General features: G+C 52.6%; 7 protein-coding genes across 7 annotated transcripts; 4 read left to right on the top strand and 3 right to left on the bottom strand.

Annotated features, from left to right (window-relative positions):
- Positions 1 to 1,420: 1,420 nt before the first annotated feature.
- On the bottom strand, positions 1,421 to 4,549 carry J4E82_001307 (uncharacterized protein; the record flags this gene model as incomplete). The annotated part of the gene is made up of 3 exons (XM_051727622.1): positions 1,421 to 4,275; positions 4,329 to 4,398; positions 4,487 to 4,549. 3 exons carry the CDS (start codon positions 4,547 to 4,549, stop codon positions 1,421 to 1,423), a joined length of 2,988 nt encoding a protein of 995 aa, XP_051592467.1.
- Positions 4,550 to 5,711: 1,162 nt separating this feature from the next.
- On the top strand, positions 5,712 to 9,347 carry J4E82_001306 (uncharacterized protein; the record flags this gene model as incomplete). Its single annotated transcript, XM_051727621.1, has 5 exons — positions 5,712 to 5,857; positions 6,142 to 6,334; positions 6,394 to 6,667; positions 6,715 to 9,090; positions 9,139 to 9,347. 5 exons carry the CDS (start codon positions 5,712 to 5,714, stop codon positions 9,345 to 9,347), a joined length of 3,198 nt encoding a protein of 1,065 aa, XP_051592466.1.
- A 672-nt stretch (positions 9,348 to 10,019) lies between these two features.
- On the top strand, positions 10,020 to 12,446 carry J4E82_001305 (uncharacterized protein; the record flags this gene model as incomplete). The annotated part of the gene is made up of 4 exons (XM_051727620.1): positions 10,020 to 10,216; positions 10,306 to 11,107; positions 11,197 to 11,518; positions 12,211 to 12,446. The coding sequence occupies 4 exons, from the start codon at positions 10,020 to 10,022 to the stop codon at positions 12,444 to 12,446; spliced, it is 1,557 nt and encodes a 518-aa protein (XP_051592465.1).
- A 671-nt stretch (positions 12,447 to 13,117) lies between these two features.
- J4E82_001304 (uncharacterized protein) lies at positions 13,118 to 16,417 on the bottom strand (the record flags this gene model as incomplete). The annotated part of the gene is made up of 8 exons (XM_051727619.1): positions 13,118 to 13,564; positions 13,619 to 14,114; positions 14,173 to 14,194; positions 14,252 to 14,289; positions 14,929 to 15,214; positions 15,268 to 16,122; positions 16,187 to 16,246; positions 16,306 to 16,417. The coding sequence occupies 8 exons, from the start codon at positions 16,415 to 16,417 to the stop codon at positions 13,118 to 13,120; spliced, it is 2,316 nt and encodes a 771-aa protein (XP_051592464.1).
- Positions 16,418 to 17,317: 900 nt separating this feature from the next.
- Positions 17,318 to 19,100, bottom strand: PTC2 (Protein phosphatase 2C 2; the record flags this gene model as incomplete). Its single annotated transcript, XM_051727618.1, has 7 exons — positions 17,318 to 17,715; positions 17,802 to 18,044; positions 18,096 to 18,302; positions 18,350 to 18,434; positions 18,483 to 18,556; positions 18,616 to 18,922; positions 19,065 to 19,100. 7 exons carry the CDS (start codon positions 19,098 to 19,100, stop codon positions 17,318 to 17,320), a joined length of 1,350 nt encoding a protein of 449 aa, XP_051592463.1.
- Positions 19,101 to 20,380: 1,280 nt separating this feature from the next.
- Positions 20,381 to 22,565, top strand: J4E82_001302 (uncharacterized protein; the record flags this gene model as incomplete). The annotated part of the gene is made up of 3 exons (XM_051727617.1): positions 20,381 to 20,743; positions 20,790 to 21,833; positions 21,888 to 22,565. The coding sequence occupies 3 exons, from the start codon at positions 20,381 to 20,383 to the stop codon at positions 22,563 to 22,565; spliced, it is 2,085 nt and encodes a 694-aa protein (XP_051592462.1).
- A 357-nt stretch (positions 22,566 to 22,922) lies between these two features.
- J4E82_001301 (uncharacterized protein) lies at positions 22,923 to 23,666 on the top strand (the record flags this gene model as incomplete). Its single annotated transcript, XM_051727616.1, has 2 exons — positions 22,923 to 23,256; positions 23,335 to 23,666. 2 exons carry the CDS (start codon positions 22,923 to 22,925, stop codon positions 23,664 to 23,666), a joined length of 666 nt encoding a protein of 221 aa, XP_051592461.1.
- Positions 23,667 to 25,068: the final 1,402 nt, after the last annotated feature.

The raw sequence follows: 25,068 nt of genomic DNA, 5'->3' as shown, positions 1-25,068 counted from the left end.
GACTTCATATCACAATTGGAGAACAAGCATTTAGCGCTTCGAAGCTTTGTTAGGGCGTGATCGCTCTCCTTTATGACGATGCATTGCGATTCACTCCCTCACGTCTTAAGAGTTGCGAACCACTAGTCGTAAATCTTCACGGACTTCCCACCCTTCAACACCAGCCTACCGTTCTTCTTCTTTGAACTCTCTTCTTCAGCCGCCTCGAGCTTCTCGCGAAATTCTGCAATCTTTCTCTCATCAAATGCACCCTGAAGATCCTCGCTGTCTATGTAAGACTGTGCAAATGACCAAGCGTTATTGTATACATCTGACTTGCTGTGTACTGTCAGAGATAACTAGCAGGACTGCCCATGATAGTAATCACGGTGAGAGTGGCTGGCGACTTGATGTACTTATGTACGCACGAAGAACAAGATTTCAGGCGAGATGATACGTGATCCATTGCATTACCATGATGCTGGGTACCAACATCTCAACGTTCCAGCATCTCAGCATCCCTCACACTAATATACCCAACGCCACTATCGCTATGCATAATCTCGTACCACGACACAAACGCCTTACCAATGCTACCATCAATAATTACATATTACAGATCCCATGGACTCCCAATGAGATAAGACCTGCCGGTTTGTACGCTCCTTCATGAAGACGTAGAGCACATTGCTCACGATCTTCCCAATAACCCTGAAAACCAATTCGCAAGGTTCTTCCCACCCATACTGGGGGTAAATGAAAGTACGCTATCTGCATCTCTATCTCTATCGCTGCCACTCTCCTGAAGACTGTCTGTACTGCTGTTTTCAGGCGTATGCGGATTGGCGTCTAACGTCTTATGCGAGCCAGATTTGATCACCCTGGAAGAAACGTGTGGGAAGGTCATGCCGCGTGAGCGAGGCGACGATGCATCTAGGCTGAGCTTTCCTCGATCACCAAAGCTGTGGGAAGTTTTAGGTGTTCGGTGCGACTGAAAGGTTCTGGGCGTTCCACCTCGTGAGATTGAGAGTCGTGGCCCAAAGACCGAAGAGTGGATAGGGGAGGACGTATCCGTATCACACGATGTGAATGGTGATGTGATAGCTATTGGTATATTGCGATGGGTCCCAGACGTATTGCTTAGTAGCGTAGACGTCGGGACATGGTCTGTCTCGGATATTGAAGGGGTTTCATCGGCTCGTGCATCGTTGTTGACCACTCTAATGGTTGAAGTAAGAGGGCTGTCACTCTCCGTAATTGTAGACGTCGTCGTCGCTGTTGTTAGATCCAACCCCGTTGCCGCTGCAAGTTTGGTCTGCATCGACAAGGGAACACCGGCGGTCTTAACCCAAGGACGGACTGTGAACTGTCTTTTGAGAAGATCTAAGACGAAAGATCAGCTCAAACACAAAAGGGAAGGCTAAGAATAGATGGCAGGTGTCTAGGCAGCACCACCTTCATCTGCCTTGGCCTCCTCTGGGTTTTCTGCTGAGGCTTCAGCCTCTCCATTCTGGCCTTCAGTACCGTCGCCGTTGGTCGCTGCCGCGGCGGCGGCAGCGGCAGCGGCTTCAGCCTCTCTCTGCTGTTTCTCCGCTTTGGCTCGTTGTCTTGCAGCTTCCCGCTCAAAGTTCTCCTTTCGCGCGCGCTCGTCTTTCGCTTTGCGGAGGCGCTCTGCCTCCTCGACGCCGCCACTCTTCTTGAGCTTGCCCTCCTCGACAAAGTTTCCAAGCTCGCGCTTGAACTCATCATCGTTCCTAGTCTCAAGATCACGCTGTCGCGCCTTCTCAGCCCGCTCAATGGCCTCAAGCCTGCCTTCGTGGTTCGGCTGCAGGGCTTTGACTTCGCCAAGCACACCATCTCGAGCCTGACGTGGATCCACGGCTTTGTCAAGAGCAACCGCATTGAGCATGTTGCGGCCACTAGCGGAGCGCATCCCCTTTCCAGCCTCTTTCTCACTTTCAAGATTCTGCTGTTTGGTCGCCTGCTCAACCAGTTCAAGTGTCTGTGCTGCTTTTTCGAGATCGTCCTGCAAATCGGCCGCCAATTCTTCCTGCATGGTGAGCATGTCTCGCTCTTCGCATACAGTCTGTAATTCCTGTTCCCAGATCTTGGTCCAGAGGGGCTTCTCTTTAGCGAGGAGATCCTGCAATTTCTTGAGCTCTGCAGTAGCAGTCGAAAGATCCTTCGCAGTAGTCTCCAGCTGACGGGGAAGAGGTCGCACACCACGTAGGACCACGTCCTTTCTGAGATCCTCAACAAGATCCTGCAGGTCGTCCACCCTGTTAACAATCTTCTCTGAGTCGTCCTGCAGGGCCTTCTTCCCGGTGTTGATGTAAGCGCGACCGCTGTCTCCATCAAGCGAGGGCAAGGCAGCCTTTATAGCAGTCGATTTGACAGCACTGGCTTTTGTGCGTATCGTTGACATGCTAGCCTGTATGTCCGACACAAATGATGAATAGGTCTGTCGGACGACTGCCAGATCACGACGCAGCGACTGGACCTCGCTAAGTTGGGTGGCCGAAGTAACATTGTCAGGGGAAGGCGCGCCTATTGCAATAGGGCGAGAAGGAAGTAGTGCGGAGTTGCGAGCTGAAGAGAGAGGCGCCGCGGAAATCCCAGCGATCTCCTTCGTTGTTTGTTGTTGACGTTCGGCCACTCGTTGTATGGTTGCCTGCTGATCTTCGACTACTGTCTTTATGCTCTCGACAAGTTTGCTGAGTCCGCCAAACTTATCGTCGATGTGACTTTTTACTTCGTCGAGTTGTTCTACGTTTAGGACGAGCACAGATCGATCTTTGATGTCGTGGATATCCTCGAGCTCGTACCGTACGCCAGAAACAGGATCCTGGATGTGGATCTCGGGCAGATCGCCGTAACGGTGGGTATCCCAGGCAAACTTCTCGATGAAAGCAAGCTGTAGCCGAGCGGAGGAGAGCTCAGCACCGTCTGTGAAGACATATTTTTTGATTTTGCTTTTATATTGAAGGAACAAGGTAAGCTCTTTTCCTTGCTGAGGCGATTGCTCCGGGATGAACTGTGAAGGTTGTGGAGATGGTGTCTTGGCTCTGTAAGAGCTGTTGCGGCTGGCTGTAGGTCTGGATGGTTCTTCTTTCACTGGCGATGCAGATCCAAGCTCAGCCGGCTCTGATAATGGACCGTTCAAAGTAGCACCTAGTGAAAGCTGGTCGCTTTCCGGGAATCGTGGCTGTGCGAGCTTGTCGTCTGGTGTCTTTTGAACGGGACTGTCTTCGGGCCCATTCTCTCTAGGTGGTAGAATGCTCGGTGCGGTGCTCTGAGAACTTTCCTCGGATATGCGTCTTTCGTTGGGCTGATCGAAAGAAAACTTGGTTTCCACAGCGGGTCTCTGTTGCGTTAAACTCTGATTCGACCGCTGGCGGTTGTGCATCATGGATGCTCTCGTTCGAACTGCATTCATGGATTCGCGTACATCCCGTCCCCTATTCGGTATGGGCGAATTCTGCACTGGTGGAAGTGGAATGCCATTTGTTCCAAGATGCTTCTGGATCTGGTATGCTGAAAATCGGCGTGAAGCCCTGCGTTCAAGCTCACCACCTCTTTGCAATGCTGCCAGCGCATCTTCCTGTTTCGGTGGGGGTGGAGGTGGAGGGAAGTCGACGGGGTAGTTGGGTCGCGGGGGGTCGGGTGTCTTGGGCATGGCATCGTCTGCTGGATACGGAGCAACGACAGGCGTCTGCTGAGCAGTGCTGCTCGATATGGACGAGTCTGTGGAGAGCTGGCTTGCGGCGGTCGAGCGGTTCGCTTTCGGGTTCGAAGGGAGAGCATCGTACTTGCTTGGAGAGGCCCGCCCTCCAGCTACCGAAGATGAACGTGGTGGAAGATCGGGGCCCCCAAACGCTGGGCTGTCACCTCTCGAGGGGAGCCTTTGGCTTGCTGATCTTGGCTGTTGATGTTCCTCAACCTCACCACTGCTCCCAACGCTGCCCTGGCGCGGGCTACCACCACCGTTGAGAGAGCCATCTCTTCCTGTGCGCTGCCGTAACCGCTGTTGCTTCTTCTTCAGGCCGTGGAGCAGGTTTATTATGATGTCTCGTATCCGCGGGAGGAAATTGTCGAGGCTGGCTTGCGATGCTTCCTGGCTCAGCGTCTCCTCTAGTATGCCACGCAGTAACTCGGGGACGTTTCCGAGGTCGTTGGTATCGACGCCGATTGCGTTGAAGGCGCGTGACGCGATGTTGAACTCATAGCCCAGACGCACGTAGACGTCAGAGACCTCGCTCTCGGTGGCTGTCCCGCGCGACCATAGCGTCAACGTCTCTGCAGCGTGTTAGCAGGTGTTGTATGCGGGGCTGCATGCGCCGTGGACGGACCGAGGAGCTGCTTTGTGGCGACGAGCAGATGTGTGACGGACTTTTCTATCTGCGAGAGCTGCTGCTGGGGCTGCATTTCATCTGTGGTCAGTGGCTGTTGTTTGGTGTTGGGCGCGGAGAGAGAGAGAGCGAGGGAGAGCCCATGTTGCTGCACGTACATTCTTGGGCGCACGGCGTGAAGACCCCTGAGACGAGCGGACAGAAGACGACTCCTCTGTCATGTTGCCGGGTTGGTGTGGCGCAGGTGTGCGGCGTCAACAGCAGAGTGAAGGGCCGGACTGGAAGCGCGAAGGCACGACGACACTCTATCCCGGGCAGCAGTGTTGGCGACCACGTTGGGTGCACCGACGTCTGAGATGTCTGGGGCGAGCTAACACGAGAGTGGCTGGGCGGCACGTGGAGCAGTCTCACCTCCAACCTCGTAGAATTGTTTATTCCATGTGCCAAACGTCTCTACGTCATGGGCGGCGACAAGAGGTTTGTTGTGGGAAATGGTGCAGCGTGGCTTTGGTGTTGGCCGTCTGCGTCTTGGGCATGTGTGGCTAAGGGCGAGTAGCCTACCATGGAACATGTCATGCTCCGTCGCCCAGCATACGCTTCTGACATGAGTCTGCCATGTAGCCACCACGGCAGCTGCAGACCAGCGCAGACTACGGCCGGCGTCCGGCCTATCTTCGCGCTACTCGATCAAGCTGCTGCTGGGTGCGTGGTTGACTGGGGTAACCATTGTGTGCATGCACCTCTAGTATGCTTGGAGCGCAACGAACAGGTGTTGCCCCGTAATTGTAGATGCCCTCTCTGCGTCTTCTGCTCGACGTGGGCGCGCCTCGGACGCCAAAAGCATGTACAGAGCAGAGTGAGGCGCGACGTCTAGCCTACGACAACGACGCTCTTGGCGACGAGCGCAGCCCTGAACAGGCCACGATCAATTGTCACCGCTGTCGTCTGCTCGACTGGCCCGGCTGTCTCGCTCCCACCGTCTCCTCTATTCATCTCGCGCGCCATCCTGCGGCCTGCCTGACCGTTGCGCTCTCGTGCCGTCAACCGAGCATTCACGGCTACTGCCTGAGGCTGGCCTAGTTCCCGCACCTTGCACTTGTGTTTCATCCAGGCGATCCGCTTGGCGTTGCACCTCACTCTCGACCTCTGGCTGCTGTTCGGGCACAGCCTCCTATACCAAGTCACCACCGCAACTCCGCCGTCCGGCTGCCCCCTTCAAAAGCTCGTCGACTCTGCGCCTGCTGCCGCATTGAGCGTCTTGCGCTACTCTCACCCTAGAGTTGGAGCTCCTTCCTCCCCCGCCCATCGCTCCTTCTCCCGCAACCACAAACCGAACCACCGACCCACGCTACTGAGCTCGCCCGCGCTTCCCTCTCCCCATCCATGTCCGCTGCCGCTGCGACTCCCAATACCTCCTCCAATGCTCTAAACCCCGCCTCCAATTCCGCCAGGCAACTGAAGATGAGCACTGCGGCCAAAGGCATCGACGCACAGCGAAAGCCCGGAAGCCCCATCGACGGCGGTCACAAGTAAGCTCATGCTCCTTACACCTTCCACATGAACATTTCCCCTGCCTTCTTGCCCCGCTTGCTCCTTGTCCAAGAGCCTGCTTGCATGCCTCGAGTGCTTCCACAATGCGGCATATTCTCGTGTGACGTGCCGTCGGTCACATGGAGTCACGGTGCGACTACCCTGTCCACTAGACGGCTCCCTCCTCGTGCATTGTGCTCAATTGCCTTACATCACCATGTTCTTTCTTCCACACCACTCCATCCACCTGCACCTGGCCCAATGCTGACTTGGCGACTTGCAGAAAACCTCCCGCCAAATCGGCATGGACCCAGGGCACCAATCCCATCACCCAGCGCCCGACTCACTCTCCCACCCCCAACGGTGCTGTCAACTCACCTAAGCCCCCACAGAGCTCGACGGCTGCCTCCGCCGACAACGCTTCCGCCATGAGGCACCTCAGCGACCGCATGATGTATCTGCTGGCCAACCTCACTGTAAGTGCCAGCTGGCTCTCGATGCAGCACGAGTGCGCAAGACTGACCATCACAAACAGGGGCTCCCGGGCATCATCACACTTAAGAATGGCGACAAGTACTCCGGTGTGCTCTCAGGCACCTCACTAGATCCTAGCGAGTTACGATATGTCTTCAAGATGGTCAAGAAGCTCTTGCCCGCGAGCAACGCTCAGACCAACGGTGCCAGCCAGTCATCCGACGACTACGTTGGCTCAGGGGACTACCACGTAATGTCATTTGACATGAGCGACGTGGCTGATTTCAATGTCAACAACGTGGTTCTCGACAAGTCCCAACTGAAGGGCCCAAATGGTAAGTGCCAGAATCCAAAACCAATCCGCATGCCACGACTAACAAAGAAGGCGCTTCTGGCTTCCGCACTGACACCGACATTTCTGGCAAGCTCGAGCTCCGCGAGCGCAACCTCCAGAAATGGGAACCGTCCGAGGTAGATCCCAACATGACTCTTGAATCCACTGGACGGACCGGCGATTGGGATCAGTTCGCCACTAATGAGCGCATGTTCGGCGTGAAGAGCAACTACGACGAAAACCTGTACACGACTACAATTAACAAGAACGACCCACAGTATGCGGAACGGGCCGCCCGCGCTGAGAAGATCGCTCGAGAGATTGAGGGCAGTAGCGCAACCAACTCACATGTTCGCGAAGAGCGAGGAGGATACACTGCGGCCGACGACAACGGCGACGAAGAGGACAAATACAGTGGAGTACGACGAGACTTCCCAAATTTGTCAAGCGGCCAGTCCAACCGATACACCCCACCCGCACGACGTGCCCCCGCCCCTGAAGCGACAGTGCCTGGCGCGCCAGTAGACCCTGCGATAATCTCATCCTCTGTTGCACGACCTGTCTCGCAGTCGACACAACGTGCTGCAAGTCCCGCAAAGCCAGCAGCTGGTACACCTGAGCCTACGAAAGTCCCGGAAGCCGTTAATGATGCTTCCAAGGCGCCATCAAAACCCACTGATGCGCACAAGGCTATCACGGAGCAATTGCAGAAGCCAACTAATATGATCAAGTCGGGCGTCGCTGCCATCCCTCCTAGGAAAGCTGGACGGCCACATGATGCCACTACAAACGTTGAGCACGATCTTCTCGATTCGTTCAAGCAATTTTCGGCTGCTGAAAAATTACGCATTTCCGACCGCCAGAGGCAGTTTGCTCGAGAGAACAAGGCTGTAAAGCTTAACGATCTCAAGAAGTTTGCGCTCAATTTCAAGTTGAGCACGCCTGTACCGTCAGATCTTGTGCCCATACTCGCTAAGGACGAGACGAAGCAGCAAGCCATCGTTGACAAGGCCAACCGACAAGCTCAAGAGATGAAGACTACATCTCCGAAAGCATCAAGCAGTATTGCTGACCCAAAGGCTGCTGCACGCTCTGTTGTGAAGCCTGAAACCACTCAAGCCTCTCCTAGCGCCAACGTAGACCGTCAACAAAACCAACGTCCCCGACCAGGGCAGCCAGCCTATACATCTGCTAGTATGCGGGGCTCTCACCAGAACATGAACCAGATTCCTCCTCGTAACCAGGGACTTCTCAGCACTCGTTTGCAGATGAACCACCAGCAGCACAAGCAGCAAGGTGCTGTGCCCTATAACGGTGTTCCTCAACCGATACCAGCTCAGGACATGCGCATCCCACCTACTGGTCCTTCGCAGCCTTCGAGCGGTGCCCAGACACCTTCTTCCAGTGTATCTACGAGGTTCAACGTTCGCGCTCATGAGTTCAAGCCGAACCCGGCTGCCAGTACCTTCCAGCCTGGCGGAACTCCCAGTGCAACCTCTAGCCCTAGGCCGAACTCTTCAAGACAAGAAGTACGTAAGCCTCCTGTCACAAACTTCTTCACTGGCCAACGGCCCACTGTGAAAGCGCTGGATGGACCGACAACCTTCAATGCCATCGGACGCCTCGAGAAGGAAGCCCAATCGAGTGATAAGCCCCATCACTCCGATATTGCGCCTCCGTATAAGACACCTCCTACCTGGGACTTCCCTTCTTCGAACACACATAAGGGATACGAGCAGCTGTTCGACCATGCCCCTCCGCCCGCACCGTTGTCGGTACCACAACACGTTATGACCAATGGCCCTATGCCTCATCAGCATCAATTACCACCTCATCTTCAGGGGGCCCAAGGTATGGCACAAGGGCCGGCAGCTCAACACACGCCTCGCGGACCACCAATACAGCCGCATCTTGGCCAGGACCAGCATCATTTCGGGGGTCAACACATGCAGTATTCGCATTCGACGTCATCGGTTCAACCTTCACCACGCCCTATGGCGCCATACATGTATGGCGCGCAGCCACAACCGATGCCAGGCTATCCTCAGCAAGTCCCACAGTATGGTATGAGTCCCGGCATGCAGCACGCCACCATGCGGAACCCACAAGGCGGCCAGTTCATGAATGGCCCAGGGCCGGCGATGGGTGGCCAAATGATGACACAACAGCCGTCAAACGGACCTTTCATGGGAATGCCTGGCAATCCGCAGATGCAGATGTACTCTCCCGCTCCCGCTCCTGCGTACCCCCAATACGGTGCTCACATGCCTGGTCCTGGCGCTAGCGGATTTCCTAGCCCTAGGCCGGGTGCGCCAATGATGAGCCATCAAGGATCACAACAAGGACACCACCAACAACCGCCCATGATGTATATGCAACCTGGTGCACCAGCTCCTCAGATGTACCAAATGCAGCCAGCAAACAGTAGGTAGCACGTCAGTGACTGATCCGACATGACTAACATCACTCCAGTGACTCCAATGCGAGGACCTTTCCCACAGCCATACCAGGGCGGCCACTATGGCTCACCGCAGCAGCATCACCAGTTTCCCCAGCAACATCGTGGTACACCCAGTGGAAGCTACTCGCAGCCTATGATGCAACAGCACTCGACGGGTCCCCAGGCTCCGCCCACTGGTCCCGCTAACCATGCACCGGACGGCAGCAACGAACCTAAATGAGAGCCTTCAAAGTAAGCTGGCCGCAGATGAGCGGTGTCCGCAGCGGCCTGCTTCCTAAGTTTCGCGACATGCTCTCCGTGTCTGTTTACCAGATTTTGCTATGCGCTTAGCGTGGATGGGTTGATTAGTCACCATGATGAGTGGCTTGAGGCATAGCGACAGGCGTTGGCTGGGCATGATAGGTGCATAAGGGATTACGGTATGGACCATTGAGTCATGGACATGCAAGATACGACAAGGGAGGGAAGGAGCTGCCACGTTCGCTATGCTACACGCGATCGCAACGTGCCACGGAGGAGCAAGTCATGAGAATTGCTTTGGCGTTCTCTGACCACGAGCAAGCGTTGAAGGGGGCAAGTGGAAAACTACAAGCAAGAAGAGCACGTTCATGTGAGCGCATGCTTCTCTACCACTATCAATACTATCAAGTTCAAAATCCAAGTTCATGTTCTCGTGCCAGTGAAGACCCACCCCTGCTTATTATGCAGGTGACATGGATCACCAGGCACAGATCTGACCCACCTGCTAGCGTGCAGCCAGCATTCCGCGCTCCCGCAGCCATTCCGACACTACCCCAGAAGACAGCTACTGCCAGCTTCCCCTTCCGTACACGCTTCTTATGTCTGTGTATACTGTATGCCGACTTCAGATGAAGACTTGGAACTACACAGCATGAGTGACGCTGCCGCAGAGCCCCTGATTTCCAACGACCGCGGCGTTCCGCATGATGTACGCGACCGCTACGATGAAGACGACAATGAGAGTATAGGAGAGGATGAGGTCGACGAGAGTGCACTCTTATCTCCAGGGCTATTTATATGGTGTCTGACTATATGTGCTGGGGTTTCTGGGCTGCTGTTTGGATATGAGTATGTATCCATGCATGGTTGCGATTCTTTGTGCCATGTTTCAGGGCATCTACACCGGTGGAAGCAAACACATACTGACAAGGTCGCAGCACTGGTGTAATCTCCTCCACGCTCATATCTATAAATACCGACCTCTCCTCTCGACCTCTTACCACCCTCGACAAGAGCTTGATCACGTCTTGCACCTCGTTCTTTGCGCTTCTGGCGTCGCCTTTAACGGGTATTCTCGCTGATACATACGGTCGTAAAACTGTGATCCTCGTCGCGGATATACTCTTCATACTTGGTGCACTGTTGCAGGCATGGACAAGCACTGTTGGAGGTATGATCGCAGGTCGGTCCATCGTCGGCGCGGCAGTCGGAAGCGCGTCGTTCGTTGTACCTTTGTATATTTCTGAGCTGAGTCCCAGTCCTTTCAGGGGGCGACTGGTAGTGGTGAGCAGTCTTTTCATTACTGGAGGTCAGGTTGTTGCTTATATCGTTGGGTGGCTTTTCTCGGAGAAACTGCATGGCTGGAGATGGATGGTTGGTCTGGGGTCCTTACCAGCTGCCATACAATTCGTCATGCTGTTCCTCCTCCCTGAGACACCACGATATCTTGTCAAGGCTGGACAAATTCAACAAGCGAGGAAGGTGCTGGGCAGAGTGTACAAAACCGACGAAAATGGGACAAAGTTGGTCAATGCCGTACTGAGGCGTGTGGAGAAGGAGATTGAAGAGGAAGAGGATGCTGCGGGATTGCGAGGTACTCATGATATGGCTAAGAGTGCTTGGAGAGCCAAAATGGACAGGATTCAGGACAACTTCTCCCAGCTAGTTGCGATTGGGGGCAATCGTAGAGCGCTGATTATCGCATGTATGTTACAGGCCTTTCAGCAACTATGTGGATTTGTAAGTCTCTTCTTCTCGGGTTCTCTAACGGTGTACATGTGTACCCTCGCCAACAGATCATTCTTTGATGACTGCTAACATGGCATCAGAACTCCTTAATGTACTTCTCCGCCACAATCTTCCGGCTCGTCGGTTTCGAATCCCCAACGCTCACCTCGCTCTCCATCGCCATAACAAATTTTCTCTTCACACTGGTGGCATTCCATTATATCGACCGCATTGGGCGCCGTCGTATCCTCCTCTGGTCCATACCCATTATGATCATCGGTCTTGCCCTCTGCGCCATCGCATTTCTCTTTATCAACCTTCCCACTGAAGAAGCGTCTGCCACGGCCATTGCTGGAAACAACAAGATTTGGCCTCTCATTATCCTTTTTTCAATGATAACCTACGTCGCTGGCTATGCTATAGGTATGGGAAATGTCCCCTGGCAGCAGTCAGAGCTTTTCCCTCTCTCGGTTCGATCTTTGGGTTCTGCAATGTCTACGGCTACAAACTGGGGATCCAACACTTTTATCGGGATCACGTTTCTGCCCATGATGAACGTCTTCACTCCAGTCGGCACATTCGCCCTCTATGCAGGGGTTTGTATGATTGCTGAAATTGTGATTTGGAGGATTTATCCTGAAACAGCGGGGCTCGGGTTGGAGGATGTGGGTGGGCTGTTGAAGGATGGGTTTGGGGTTGGAAATAGTGTGAGGAAATTCAGGGAGAGGAACAAGAAAATGTGATGGGCAAGAGCACTTTAGAGGTACGTACATGAGAAGAGGGTGTGTGTGTATGGGAATAGAAGCGGATGTGATGTCCAAGTTGTCGATGAGATTTGAACATGACAACTGTTCGTGTGAATGATAAGAGCTGACATCTGAGCATAAATACCACTCTTTCCACTTCGCACTTTCCTCCCTCGTTCTTTAGACTCGTAGCCACACCCACGCATCTACATAATCAACTTCATCACATCGACGAACTCATAATCATGAAATCCACGACCCTTCTAGCCACGACCCTCAGCGCTCTAGTAGCGTCCGTTCCAGTCCATGTTTCTTCCTCACTTCTTCCCCTTCCTTCAACTCCTGTATTCAGATCTGGCATGATGTTAGATAACATGCCTCCCGATAACAACCTCCCAGGCGGCGGTATCGGCTCTTCGTCTCCTAACGCCATACACGATAAGCGTGCCCTCGTAAAGGAGGTTTCAGATACACTCGACTCTTCTACATACTACGACGCAGCTGCTGAGAAAGAAGCAGAAGAGTTGGCTCTCGTGTTGGATGCTGCAAGTGAGAATGTAGCGGAGATTGAAGGTGCTGACGACGATGTCAAGGTGAACAGGTGACACACAAGTCGAGGAAGGTGGAACAGAGGAGGATGCAAGATAAACACTCCAGCTATATGTGGAGAATGCCAAGAAAGGTGGAAGATGTACCAGGCATGCTTGTGTGAGGAGAGAGGCCTGGACAGGTATGTGCAGGGTGAGCGTCAGAACTATGTAAGCGAAAGTCTCTGCAAACGAAAAGTGAGGACACTAACATGTCAAAAGGAGGTTCGTGCGAATAAAGAGTGCCTAGCTTAGGATATGTCAGACTACGACAAACATCCTTTCCAGTAGCTGTGCTTGAATTGGTGTACCCTGAAGGGGGCAGCATGGTTTATCTCAGTAATCTCTTGCTAGAACTCACTCACTGTGTATGCGTTTAGCGTATCGTGGGTATAGTAGTTATCTCAATCCACTATATGGTATTCTTGGATGTAAATTTTGGTTTTCAGATTCTTGACCTCATTGTTAGACGTGTTCTACACATTTCGCTTCTTGCGTTGATGCGAGACGAGAAGCTACCACATTCGCCGTAAACACCAGATGTCATTAACTCATTACCCTTTCCATCCCATGCCAGAACGCCAACGCTGATGCAAATGCCGGAAACCCTTTGTCCGTCGTTTCGCAGACGCTATCAATGACTGCAGATATCGTCTTATGTCCATTGATGGTGCGTCGGGAGTGAAGCTCTAGTTGCCAACGGCCGTGTCGTTGAGCGCAACACACACAGCACCACGATGATGTCCGTTGTACTGCCGAATGATGCTCTGGCTACCAAGTTCCCATAGCCTCGCGTAATGATCTGAGCAGCTGGTGACTAGGTAGGCGCTGTCCGCTGAGAAGGCGCAGTCCCATACCCAGCGCTGATGACCGTGTAGTGTAGTCTCCAACGGGAAGGCAGCAGGATCGCGCTCGCTAGCTGATGGCAAGTTGTCGTTGGGCGTGACGTTGTGAGGAGCAGTAGGATCAACAGACCATATGCGTGCGGTGTGGTCGGCGGAACAGGTGGCTAGGTGACGGACGTCTGGGGAAAGAAGGACACGGGTGATGTAGGTAGTATGTGCGACAAACTTGCAGATGGGGAGGATGGAGGTGGTATCGCTACGCTGTATCATGCGCCAGACGTAGACGTTGCCCTGAAAACTCGGTGTTAGCAGACATTGGTAAGACTACTATCTGGCAAGACTTACGGCGTTGTTGCCCGCACACACCATGCTGCCATCACTAGCAACCGTAACACTAGCCACGCTCACATCGTCCTCAGGGATGAGCTGGTGAGAACACTTATTCTCTCCCAAGTCCCAGATTCTTACGTTGCCACCACGGTCGCAGCTGATGAGTTCGCCCTGGTTTGGATGGATAACCACATCGTTGACGGGAACACCGTGGGTGTAGTTACGCTGGACGTTGCCTGATCGCGTATCCCAGATCTTGACTGTGCCGTCTTCGGACGAGGTGACGAGCCACTTTGACTCGCAGTGGAAGGCGACACCAGTGATATTTGACGTGTGGCCATCGAAGGTGAGGATCGCGTTCGGATTGGTTGACTTGATATCGTAAAGCTTGACCGTGTGGTGGCCAGCGGCGGCGAGATATCGCTTGTCAGGCGATATGCATAGACGGTTGACTTGGGAGTCTGGGTGCGGGATAGTTCGGGAGCATATACCAGAGAGTGCTTCCCAGAATCTGGAGCCCTAGGTGTCAGCACGCGCTACCACCAATTGAGGGTGAGAAGTATGCGAACCTGATCGTGTGGTCGTAGCCGGCTGCGATTGTATGTTAGCTGTTTGCCTGTCAAGTGTGGGGTAGGCAGCTCCACGTACCAGTGCACAGAATGACCGACATCTTGATTATAGGGTGTCTTTCTTAGTGCGAATCAGGAGTGAACTTTTGTATATGTCAAAGACTCTTTTAGTACAATTAATGCGACGATGTTAGTAGGCGCGAGAAATCTGGATCATGACGCGTGCGAGGTTGCGATCACAATTGAAAAAGCGTGTCGCGTTGAGGAGTTGGAGTTGGTCTTGTTCGGGAGTGCTTGGACCACTCTCAGCCCTACGGCGGTCAGCCTATAGCGGCCTAGTGCTATGTAAGCTCCTCATTGGCCAACGAGCACGAAGAGGGTGACGGTGAGCGTGACACCTGCCGACGCGTTAAATCTCATGAGTGATGGCCAGAAGAAGTGGAAAGCATTTGATACTGAGAATCATTAGAAGGTGTAACATGCTGGCGGAAGCCTTGAGTCATCCCCACGCGCCCCTGATACTCAAACAGAAGACTTTCCAAGAGCTGTTCTGCTTTGTCGAAGCTGACTCTAGAAGCATCCGCTGAATGCTAAGTTGACAAACGAAAAAGATAGATATTAACATACATGTCTAGCCATCTCATAAACTTTATTTATCTAGAACAAGCTCCTTGGTATATACGAGAGAAGTCTCCGGAGCGCAATGCCTCGGCAGGGAAAAGGGACATGGGCCATGACGAAGCTCTAATGGCCTACAGTTTGCTAGCAGTATGCATAAGCGGGTAACTCTTCGGTCCACTTTCCAGTGAATCTTTTGTGATCTCCCCAATGTTCCTGAACCCTCCAACACTCATCAGAATATCGAGGTCAGCTAGTAGCCCGCGCATAACATGGTTTACTCCCGTCTCTCCCATTATTGAGAGACCCCAGATCCACAAGCGGCCGACGAATACAAACTTTGCACCCAGAGCAAGCGCTTTAAAGACGTCAGATGCAGACCGGATGCCCGAGTCGAACATGATGTATATCTTGTCACCGACAGCTAGAGGCTTATTAGTAATGCACGACCAAGCGAGAAGCAGACATGGAACATACCATCGACAATCTTTTCAAGTGAATCAAGACTGGCAACCGCGCCATCAACTTGCCTTCCTGCATGGTTGCTGACTACGATGCCGTCAAAACCCAGATCAGCAGCCTTCTTTGCATCTTCCACGCTCTGGATACCCTTCAGAGAGAATGGCTTGCCCCCACTGAGCTCTTTCCACAGCTTCATCGCCCATTCAGCCTTTTCCCAGGTGTGCGCACGTCCGTGCCATACATTGTCTATCCACAGCGCACCAGCTTCGTTGGGCTGTGTCTTGGGATCAATGCCTTTTTCCTTCAGCCTCTTTTGGAAGACAGGGTCAGTCAATCCCAGGTCTGCACCGATTCCATGGTAGAACGCATAGTTTGAATTTGCGACATCGTCATGTCGCCATCCCAGCTGCCAAGTGTCAAGTGTCAGGATGCAAGCTGTAAAGCCGCTGTCCACGGCACGTTGAAGAAGCGAGCGAGTGAGCTCGTCATCGTGCGGCATGTAGAGTTGGAAGAATCTCACACCCTTCTCTCCACCACCAGCAGCGGTTCCAATATCTCCCCGACCTTTTTTCACACCCTCATCGTTGGCCTGGCCAACACCTTCTATGCTTTGTGACCCCGCGGTCGAGAGACAGTATGGGAGTCCCAACGCGCCGGCGGCTCTTGCCACAGGGAGCTCGCCTTGTGGATTGTAAATTTTGTTGATGCCAACAGGGGCAAATCCAATCGGCGCAGGAACCTTATGTCCAAAGATCTCCGTCGCAGTGTCGCGCTGGTTGGTGTCTACTAGCATACGCGGGATGATTCGATGTCGGTAGAATGCTTGTCTGTTTGTGGTATGAGTGTGCGACTGACCAGCATTGGAAGAGGCTGCAGAAGTGAAGATGCGAAGTTAGTGTAGGTCTCATATGCATTCCTTATAGTGACGACTTACCATAAAACCAGCCACCCTGGCTGAGCTTCTCCTTCGCTAATTCTTCGAGTTTACCAGGCTCTGTTCTGCACTTTAGCCATGTGTAATGAGAGTTCGCACCAAATACGTATCATACTCACCAGTATTGAACAATGGCACTTCGCCCTCGTTGGATTTCCAGAAGTTCTCCCGTTGGTACAGCGCATACTGTGGTGTAGATCGAACCTTCTGGTTAGGATTTACAGGGTCCATGATGCCAACTGTGTCAGTCAGGCGCAACCTCGGAGTAATTACTTGGAGAGAACTGGGGGGCTGTATACTAAAGGAAAGCGCTGATAGTTTTTATATAGGAAAAGAAGCATTCAATTCGCTGTTAGCCAAATACCACCGGTACCCTCGGATCCACGCCATAATTGTGACGCGTGCACGACCGATGCAAGCTATGACGAAAGGTGATGATGCTCGGGAATGGACCCTGAACACTAACCACTATCTCCGGCCTCGTTTACGGTAATGCAGACGGTAGTTAAACACAGCAGACAAAATGATTGAAACAGAGGCTCCACTGTCGATCGACATAGTTGATCATGTGTTACCTTTCCCGAAACTGAAGGTTGACGTGTAGTCGCTGACGCGAGAGTATCAAGATGACATGTCAAGACAAGGCGCGAGTCGAAGATCGCCCGAGGAGCGGGAGAGTGGGGCACATAGAAAGCTTGTTTGCATACATAGGCATGCATTTGCGTGAGAAGCAGCACCCATAAGGAGGCTGGGATTCGACGGAGTACGCGATCTCAGGGCGAGGCTGGTACATATGACGTCACGAAGCAGCCGCACGCTCCCCAGCCCAACGTTGGAAACACAGTTGAACAGGTCACAATAAACGCCCCTCTTGATAGGACCACTGTATCGTGAACAAAGTGATAGCTTATAGAGTAGGCGAAGATCGAATCCGCCAGGTATCATTTCGTGATTCTGCCCGCTTGCGATCCATCAGGCTTGTTCCATGACCCGTTTGATCCTGCAGGAAACCAAGACATCCATCATCGCTTGCAAAACATCCATAAGAGAGACATTGCATATCATCATGCATCGAATTTAACCCCTTCGAGCCAAACGTTATTAGTCGCGACCAAATCAAGTGAGGACAAGCTATTTCTCGCTCGTCTTGATTGTGCTTGCCTCAGGCTTCTTGTCAGCCTGGGCCGCTTCAAGGGCGTCGGACTTCTCCGTCTGTACAGAAGATGGTGACTCGGTCACTTGGACCTTGCTCTCGTGCTGAGGTCCAGGGGTTCCCTCACGGTCTTGACGGGACTTGTCGTTGGCTTCCTGGTTGTACTTGTTGACTTGCGAATCCAGATCCTTGTCTTCGTCCTCATTGTCGAACATCTCGCCGTCATGGTCTCCAGTCGAAACTTCGGTACCGTCGCCGAGAAGGATGATGCGGCCGCCGTTGCCGTTGTTCGGTCGGAATCGACTGTCCAAATCCATGTCGATATCATCAGGAGAATCGTCAATGCGATGATGAACGCCGGGACCGCGGAACTCGGCTACACGATTGTATTAGAACTGAACTACTCGCCCTCTGAGGCAGATTTGGCTGGATCTTCTGACTTGCCGTACTCTGGCGGCGCACATGGACCCTCTCCATTCGCAACCCGCTTTGCGATGTCCTCGTACCACTGCTCCTTTGTCCTTCCCTGTAGGAGACCAATGACAATCATCGTCATGTTGTCACAGCCAACACCTCCCGTGTCGCTGTTCGAAGCCAAGCAGTTGTCCATCATGTTCTCGCAGATAGAGGCAAGATCCTGCTTTGCGACAATCCCGCGCCTAACGAACTCGACGACGGCTTGAGAAGACTGACAATCCCAGATACCTGTAACTAGTCAGTGACAGCGCGGAGTTGTAGCGAATCGAATAACCTTACCATCGCAGGCGACGATCAAGAACTCGTCGTCTTGGTTGATGTCATGTATCTCCACATCCGGGAAGGCAGTGACGATCTGCTGTTCGGGAGGAAGGTCGGCGCTTTTCTTGAACTCGAAGTCACCGATTGCGCGTGATAGAGCCAGGTTGCCGTTGACGCGGCCGAAGTCAACAAAACCACCCGCTGCTTGGATACGTGCTTTCTCGGCTAGTACATGTCAGTGCTGTTTTTGGCAGTGGGGTCATGTGTCTTACCCTCGTTCTGCGGCTTGTGGTCGAAAGAGAGCGGCTTTGCCCTGCCCTTGACACCTAGGACGGTACGCGAGTCACCTGCATTGGCCTGTTTCCGTAAGCGTCCGTCATGGAGTATTGTAGGGGGTCAACGTACAACGTAGATTCTGTCTTTTGACAAGACACCGACCGATGCAGTGCAGCCAGAAACCTCCTCTTCGTACTTGGGGTCTGTTCGCGTGAGTCAGCAACTTGTCGAGGAGCGGGTGTAAGGGCTTCAAAGGGCTCACCACTCAATATCGCGCGGTCTGTGGCGAGGAAACCGTCTTGTAGAGCCTTCTTGATGTCTCCCTCCTTGAAAGCCTCTTGCTTCGCGACAATCTGATGTAGCTGTTCGCCAGCATACAGCGCCACCTTGTCACCGCCGTGTCCGTCGTATACGCCGAAGAAGGCGAGTCGCTTATCGTTGCCTGTGGGCTTGCCTTCTTCACCGGCAAAGTCTAGTACGGTGGCATGCGCGTCCTCCATGCTGATCCGCCAGCCCTGCATCGACGACACACCGTAGATGAGTGACTCGCCATCGCCGTTTTCGGATTTCTATACGAGTAATGTGTCAGCATGGCAGCCTTTGAGCAGCTAAACGGCATGGCCTCGCAGGACAGAGCAGGCGACGGTTGCCATGGGGAGGATGCAAGTAGCGCAGGTGCGGGGGCGGGGGCCAGCATTGGGAGGCAATTACCTTGTCGACGACGGGTTCTGAGAGTGTCTGACCCATCTTGTCCGGTACCTAGGAGGACCTGTGGGAGAGGAGGAGAGGAAGTCTGAGGCTGATCGCGAGTCTCCCTAGGGGCATAGAATTCCAAACTGCGATGTTGGTGTGTGGGGGGTATTACAGATTTAGACAGGCGCAGGGGCGGCTGTGTAGAGGGCCAGTCGCGTTTGTAAGTATGGTGTAGGTCCTAGGGAAGAGGACAGAGGAAGAGAATTGCGTGCTCTAGCTCGCGGGGGTAAACAGGCCGATGGTGTTGTAGGCAAAGAGTGACGCTGCTCTACCTGTCAGGTTCAAGGCCCGTGCTGCTTGCTAGTGGGTTGTGGCTAGGTCGAGGCCAGAAGCGACCTGATGACGGCACGCATTTTCTGCAGTCCCGTTTCCCCCACCAGCTCCTGTCTCCGAAATCTCCGTTGATTCATGGTTTCCTGCTGCGAAGACGCCCTCGGCCTACCCAGCGAGCCCCTTGTCGTGCACCGAGTGAGGCGGTGCAATGCCATGCCAAGGCAGCAGCCGCCAGCATGCTGCTTTCCTTCTGCACGAGCTCGCGTGCCACGCACAAACGAGAAGAGCGAGCACCCCCTTATCGTCTCAGCCTCTTCACGGGAGCCGCCTGCCCTCAATGGCGCAGCCTGGCCCATCACTCCAACCTGACAAAGACCAAAGCACCTGCCCAGCCGTGTTTCGGCTGACAATGCAGTACGACAAATCAGTACTGCCCGAAGAGATTCGCATATAAACGCGTCTATCTTGTTGCTTTACAATGTTGATGGTCCGTACAGATGGCTGCATTGATGACTTGACGTACGAGACACCTCGGCTGAGTGGACTGAACATACCCCATATCTCTCACCTCAAAAGCCCCATGTTTGAACTCGTCTAGAGACATCCATATCCAGCTTCCGTATTACTTCCGAAGTCATGTTGCAGCCATACGATCCCGGACACACCGTGTCTTCTTCTGATGCTAACCGGTGACGCGCACTAATGCCCTCTTACGGTAAGGCATGGTTAGCGGAATTGCATGTCGCGAACTTCACTCCTCATCTGCTCGGGATTCTGGCTTCGGCACTTTCATGGGATTATCTATCAGAAGCGCGCATGAGCCCTCGGAAGGCTATGGTATGGTGGCCAGTGCGAGCCCCAGACCAACGCGTGTTACCGTTTTGGCCGTGGACCTCGGCTCGAAGCTCTTAGTGCATCTGACGATCCGACAACCTACTTAATCATCATTCTAAACAACCCTCAATCTCCTCCATCATCCCAATCATCAATTTGCTATCACAATGAAGCCAACACCAGACTGGGTCAAGCAGCTGAAGCCTTCAGGCGTTCAAGGCCATGAATTGCTCAAGGCTGAACGCGCCAACTCCAATGTCCCCGTCCAAGAGCTAGAAGTGCTTCTACACACTCAAGATGTCATCGACAGAAGGAATAAGATTCTTGACATACTCAAATCCGAGAAAGTCTTCGATAAATCACAGAACTACTTCATGGGGAGGATCGATAGGTTCGAACGCGCGCTTGCAAGGGAGAAGAGGTTGAGGATATTAAAGAAGCAACACAACTGGTCCTTCGAGGAGTTCCGGGCTGCCACAGAGCTCGTTGGAGAACCAGGACCATACGGACTTCACGACAGCATGTTCAAGGTACCCGTCACTGCCCACCTCCACATAGCTTTTACTAATGATTCAGGTTACACTCGAGGGCCAGGGTACACCGGAACAACAAGAGAAGTGGCTTACCAAAGCCAACGACTACAAGATCATCGGATGCTATGCCCAAACTGAGCTTGGCCATGGTTCAAATGTTCGTGGACTTGAAACAACAGCAACGTGGAACAAGGACGACAAGACCTTCACCATCCACTCGCCACACTTGACCGCCAGTAAATGGTGGATCGGATCCCTGGGCAGGACAGCCAACCATGCTGTCGTCATGGCTCAGCTCGTCATTGATGGCAAGTCCTACGGACCAGCGCCTTTCTGCGTTCAAATCCGTGATCTGAAGACACATGAGCCTCTTGAAAACATTCACATCGGAGATATTGGTCCTAAATTTGGTTACAACACCATGGACAACGGTTTCCTCCTGTTCAACCACGTCAAGGTTCCGCATATCAGTATGTTGGCCAAGTACACATTTGTTGACCCCAACACAAACAAATTCGGTCGCCGTGGTTCTCCATCTCTTGTCTACGGTACCTTGACTTGGGTCCGATCGACCATTGTTATGCAAGCCGGCAGTGTGCTTGCTCGAGGTGTCACCATCGCAACCCGTTACTGCGCTGTGCGTCGTCAATTCCAGGATCGAGATGCTCCTGCTGGTGTGGATGAGACCCCTGTTCTCAACTACACCATGGTGCAAATCCGGCTGCTCCCTCTTCTCGCTGCCACTTTTGCACTCCATTTTACCGGAAAGTCGATGATGGACATGTACCAGGAGAATCAGAAGAAAATTGCTCAGGGTAATGCCACCAACGCACCAAGCAAGCGTGGCGCTGGGCCAGAGGAAGTCCAGTCCGGCAGTGACATGTTGGCAGATTTGCACGCTTCCTCGTGTGCGTTGAAGTCTCTCAGCAGTTCGATCGCAGCAGAGGGTCTGGAGGTCTGCCGAAGAGCTTGCGGTGGTCACGGCTACTCGAGCTTCAGCGGTATCGGACCCTGGTACTCTGACTATCTCCCTACTACAACATGGGAGGGAGATAATTACATGCTGACCCAGCAAGTTGCACGATACGTAAGTTTGATAGCCCAACAAACTATATTTTATGCTTACTAACACTTGCTGTAGATGCTCAAGTCAGCCCGCTCCGTACTCAAGGGCGACAAGCCAACAAACGACACCACCCAGATTCTATCGGAGTTCTACTCGCGTCGTGAAATTGGCTGCGCATTTGACGTAATTGGCTCTGACAGTGATCTCGTCGCCGCCTTCGCCTGGCGCGTATCGTTCCTCACTTTCGAGGCCAGCAAGCACCGCGATGAGCAGAAGAAGCCTTGGAACGACCTACTCGTTGACTTCTACCGCCTCAGCAAGGCCCATGCGCAGTACATGGTTGTGAAGAACAATCTTTCCGCGCTCAAGAACATCGAAAAGGAGGGCAAGGTCGACAAGGCCATCCTTGACGTGCTGATGAAGTTGTTCCGCCTCTTCGCTCTACATACACTTGAGCAGGAAGGTTCCGAGTTCTATGCTTCCGGTGCGTGCAGCAAGCACCAAATTTCGCTTGCAAGGACTAATACCGTCATGAACTTGCTCAAGGAAATCCGACCACACGCTGTCAGGCTCGTGGACGCTTGGGGCTTTGACGACTGGGTCCTTGACAGTAGTCTCGGTCGCGCTGACGGAAAGGTTTATGAGGACATGTTCTACAGAGCGAGCGAACTCAACCCGCTCAACAACTACACTGTGGACCCATACCCAGATAGCGATGTTTTGTTCAAGCGTATCGAGAAGAGCAAGTTATAGGAAAGAGCATCTTTTTATAAACATGTAATTGTATTTGAGCAGAATGATAGAGGGGAGACTTAGACACAGAGTCTGTATAACTACCAAATTTTGTTCTATTGCAATAGAGATGAATTCTTGTGCAGGTCACTACTTGGGTATGTAGCCCACGGGTAATTTGATCCGAGAAAGTGGGGGCGTCGGTACACTGCATATGGCGCCTGCCCTCGATAGTCGACTTAGCAACCGCATATCAGTACATCCTTTCAAGAGGACAGCCCCTTCTTCCAGACCTAAGCGGATCGTCGAATTTTCTCTGCTCCCTGTTCCGTCTTCAGATAACCCTAGTAACTTTAAACCGCCCTTGTCTATACCAACATGCGTTCCTCATCCCCCACTACAAGCGCTGGCGTCCTTCTGGCCTTTCTCCAACCTATCTCAACCGAAAGTGACGAAGCATCGGCGAACGAAAAAATCGATCTCCTGCCCACGGCCATAACAGCCAACGTACTAGGTATCAAGACCGCCAGGCAGTACAGAGCGGCAAATATAGAATACAAAAAGCGGCACCTTGTTATATGCGAGACAGAAGATTTGGCACGTGTCAACGTGAAGCAGATGCTGAAATTCCTGGAAGGAGAGAATATAGGTGGGAAGTGGGATATCAGGGCATATAGGGAGGTCGAGATCTTCGATCTGGAGAAGAGCAGTAGTACGTCCTTTCTGTGTCATAGCCGACCGGAAGATGAAGGAACTGTGAAGTATTGCCCTTTGCTGACTGTACGCATAGAAGCTGCGGAGACAATCATGGTAGCGCTTATGCAACCATCACCTGCCGGTGCCGCAGATTTAGACGCTTGGTATCGTGAAGAGCATAACCAACAGATGTCTGAGCAACCAAGCTGGCTAAGAACATGCCGGTATTCACTCGTATCACAACAAACCAGTACTTCCGGTGGAAGCGAAGGGTTCCAAGAGCTATCCTTCCTAGCTATCCATGAGTTCGGAGAGGGAGAACAGTTAGGCGATTCAGTCAAAGCGCTGGAGCCAATCAGCGAATGGACGATGAAGGTCATGAAAGATGCGGTGGGGATTGACGCGGCGATTTATCGGAGAACATGAATTGGTGGAAGGGTCTACCGTGAGATTTGTGGCAGTAGTCAGATTGATCCATAGTAAATCCACTGTTTACGAAAGCTTCCATCTTGTATTGCCGGAGTTTACGAGACTGCGAAAAACATGCACGGCCTCTATGCCGACCTTTGTAAGGTATAGTTGGAGATGCTCATGACGCCTGTATGTGTGCTTGCATTTGCGGGAAGCTCGTTGAATTTGGCTGGCAAAGACACCCGTAGTCTGCCCAAAAACGAACATGCTTGTGGATTTTGTTGCAAAGCTCAGTGGAAAGACAGAGAAGTGAAGAGTTTCCCTGATCTAATTGCGCCCTATTAGCAAGTCAGCTCATATCTGCGAAAACCATGGTCTTGTCCTTACTTGCACCGGCATAGTTGCTCCGGATTGCATCTTTATTAACTTATTTGAGCAAGAACCGTGGTCGTAGAGTGATACGCGCATCTTGTTTCGGTGAAAATGTGGAGGTTTAGATTTTGGCATCAGCTTTGAGTGAACTGAAGCTGGATGAAGGCGATGGGCGACCGTTATTGTTCAGGGTCCGGTGATATGTTCGACCATGCAGAAGAGTCTACATCGTCCTAGTAAAAATGACCTCAAGATCACCATACCCAAAATACAGTCGCAATCCTCTCACAGCCATATCAGGGCTCATCATAAGTAGCCCAAATATAGAAGTCTGTTGGATATGCACGCGTTGTAAAGAGGGCAACAGATGCCTATAGTTAGTGCTGGGTGGCGCACCTTGTTGGAGTCCTATAGCTAATCTTTTTGCAAGCCTTGGTTCTACTTTGATTGCTCTGATTTCACGGCAGATCTCTGGTCCGAGTTCGTATGCGGCCGCCATACAGTTATAGTAAAGTGTCAAGTCAAATACAACCAAATCGTTGAAACTGGGCGTCGCTTCTCCTCTGATGTGTCTACACGTCATCAGAAGAGAAACAACTTGCTGGTATCTCGGCACTCCGTGGTATTTAGGGAGATACGAGCCTCCAAGCGGATCAGTGGACTTCGGTTGCACATGTATAATCTCGTTGGCGAAGACGTGTTGGTAGATCATAAGACGAAGCTCGGCCGGCAAACGGAAGAACGGTGGCGTACGAGAATCATCTTGTTCACTTTCTGATGGTTAGACTAGTTCTCCTCGGAAATCTACACGGCAAACGTACTCTGTACTGATCTGATGATGGCCTTGTGTGGCGAGTTCCAAGCGACCCAAACTCTCAGCGACTTTATCGTCCATAGTGTCTTAATTATGGTAGGAGGAATTATTGTCTTTTATTTTTGAGGTAGATTCGTGGTAGTGGAGATTAAGGTATGCACTATGTAATGGAAGTTCGGATGACGGAAGGTGATGAGGGGATTCGGGGATAGATTAGCGCAATGTGGTATC

Source organism: Alternaria postmessia, assembly GCF_024291825.1.
Source record: "Alternaria postmessia strain BMP 2775 chromosome Unknown scaffold_5, whole genome shotgun sequence".
In the NCBI taxonomy this organism is placed as follows: Eukaryota; Fungi; Ascomycota; class Dothideomycetes; order Pleosporales; family Pleosporaceae; genus Alternaria; species Alternaria postmessia.
This window is presented reverse-complemented; position numbering and strand designations above follow the sequence as displayed.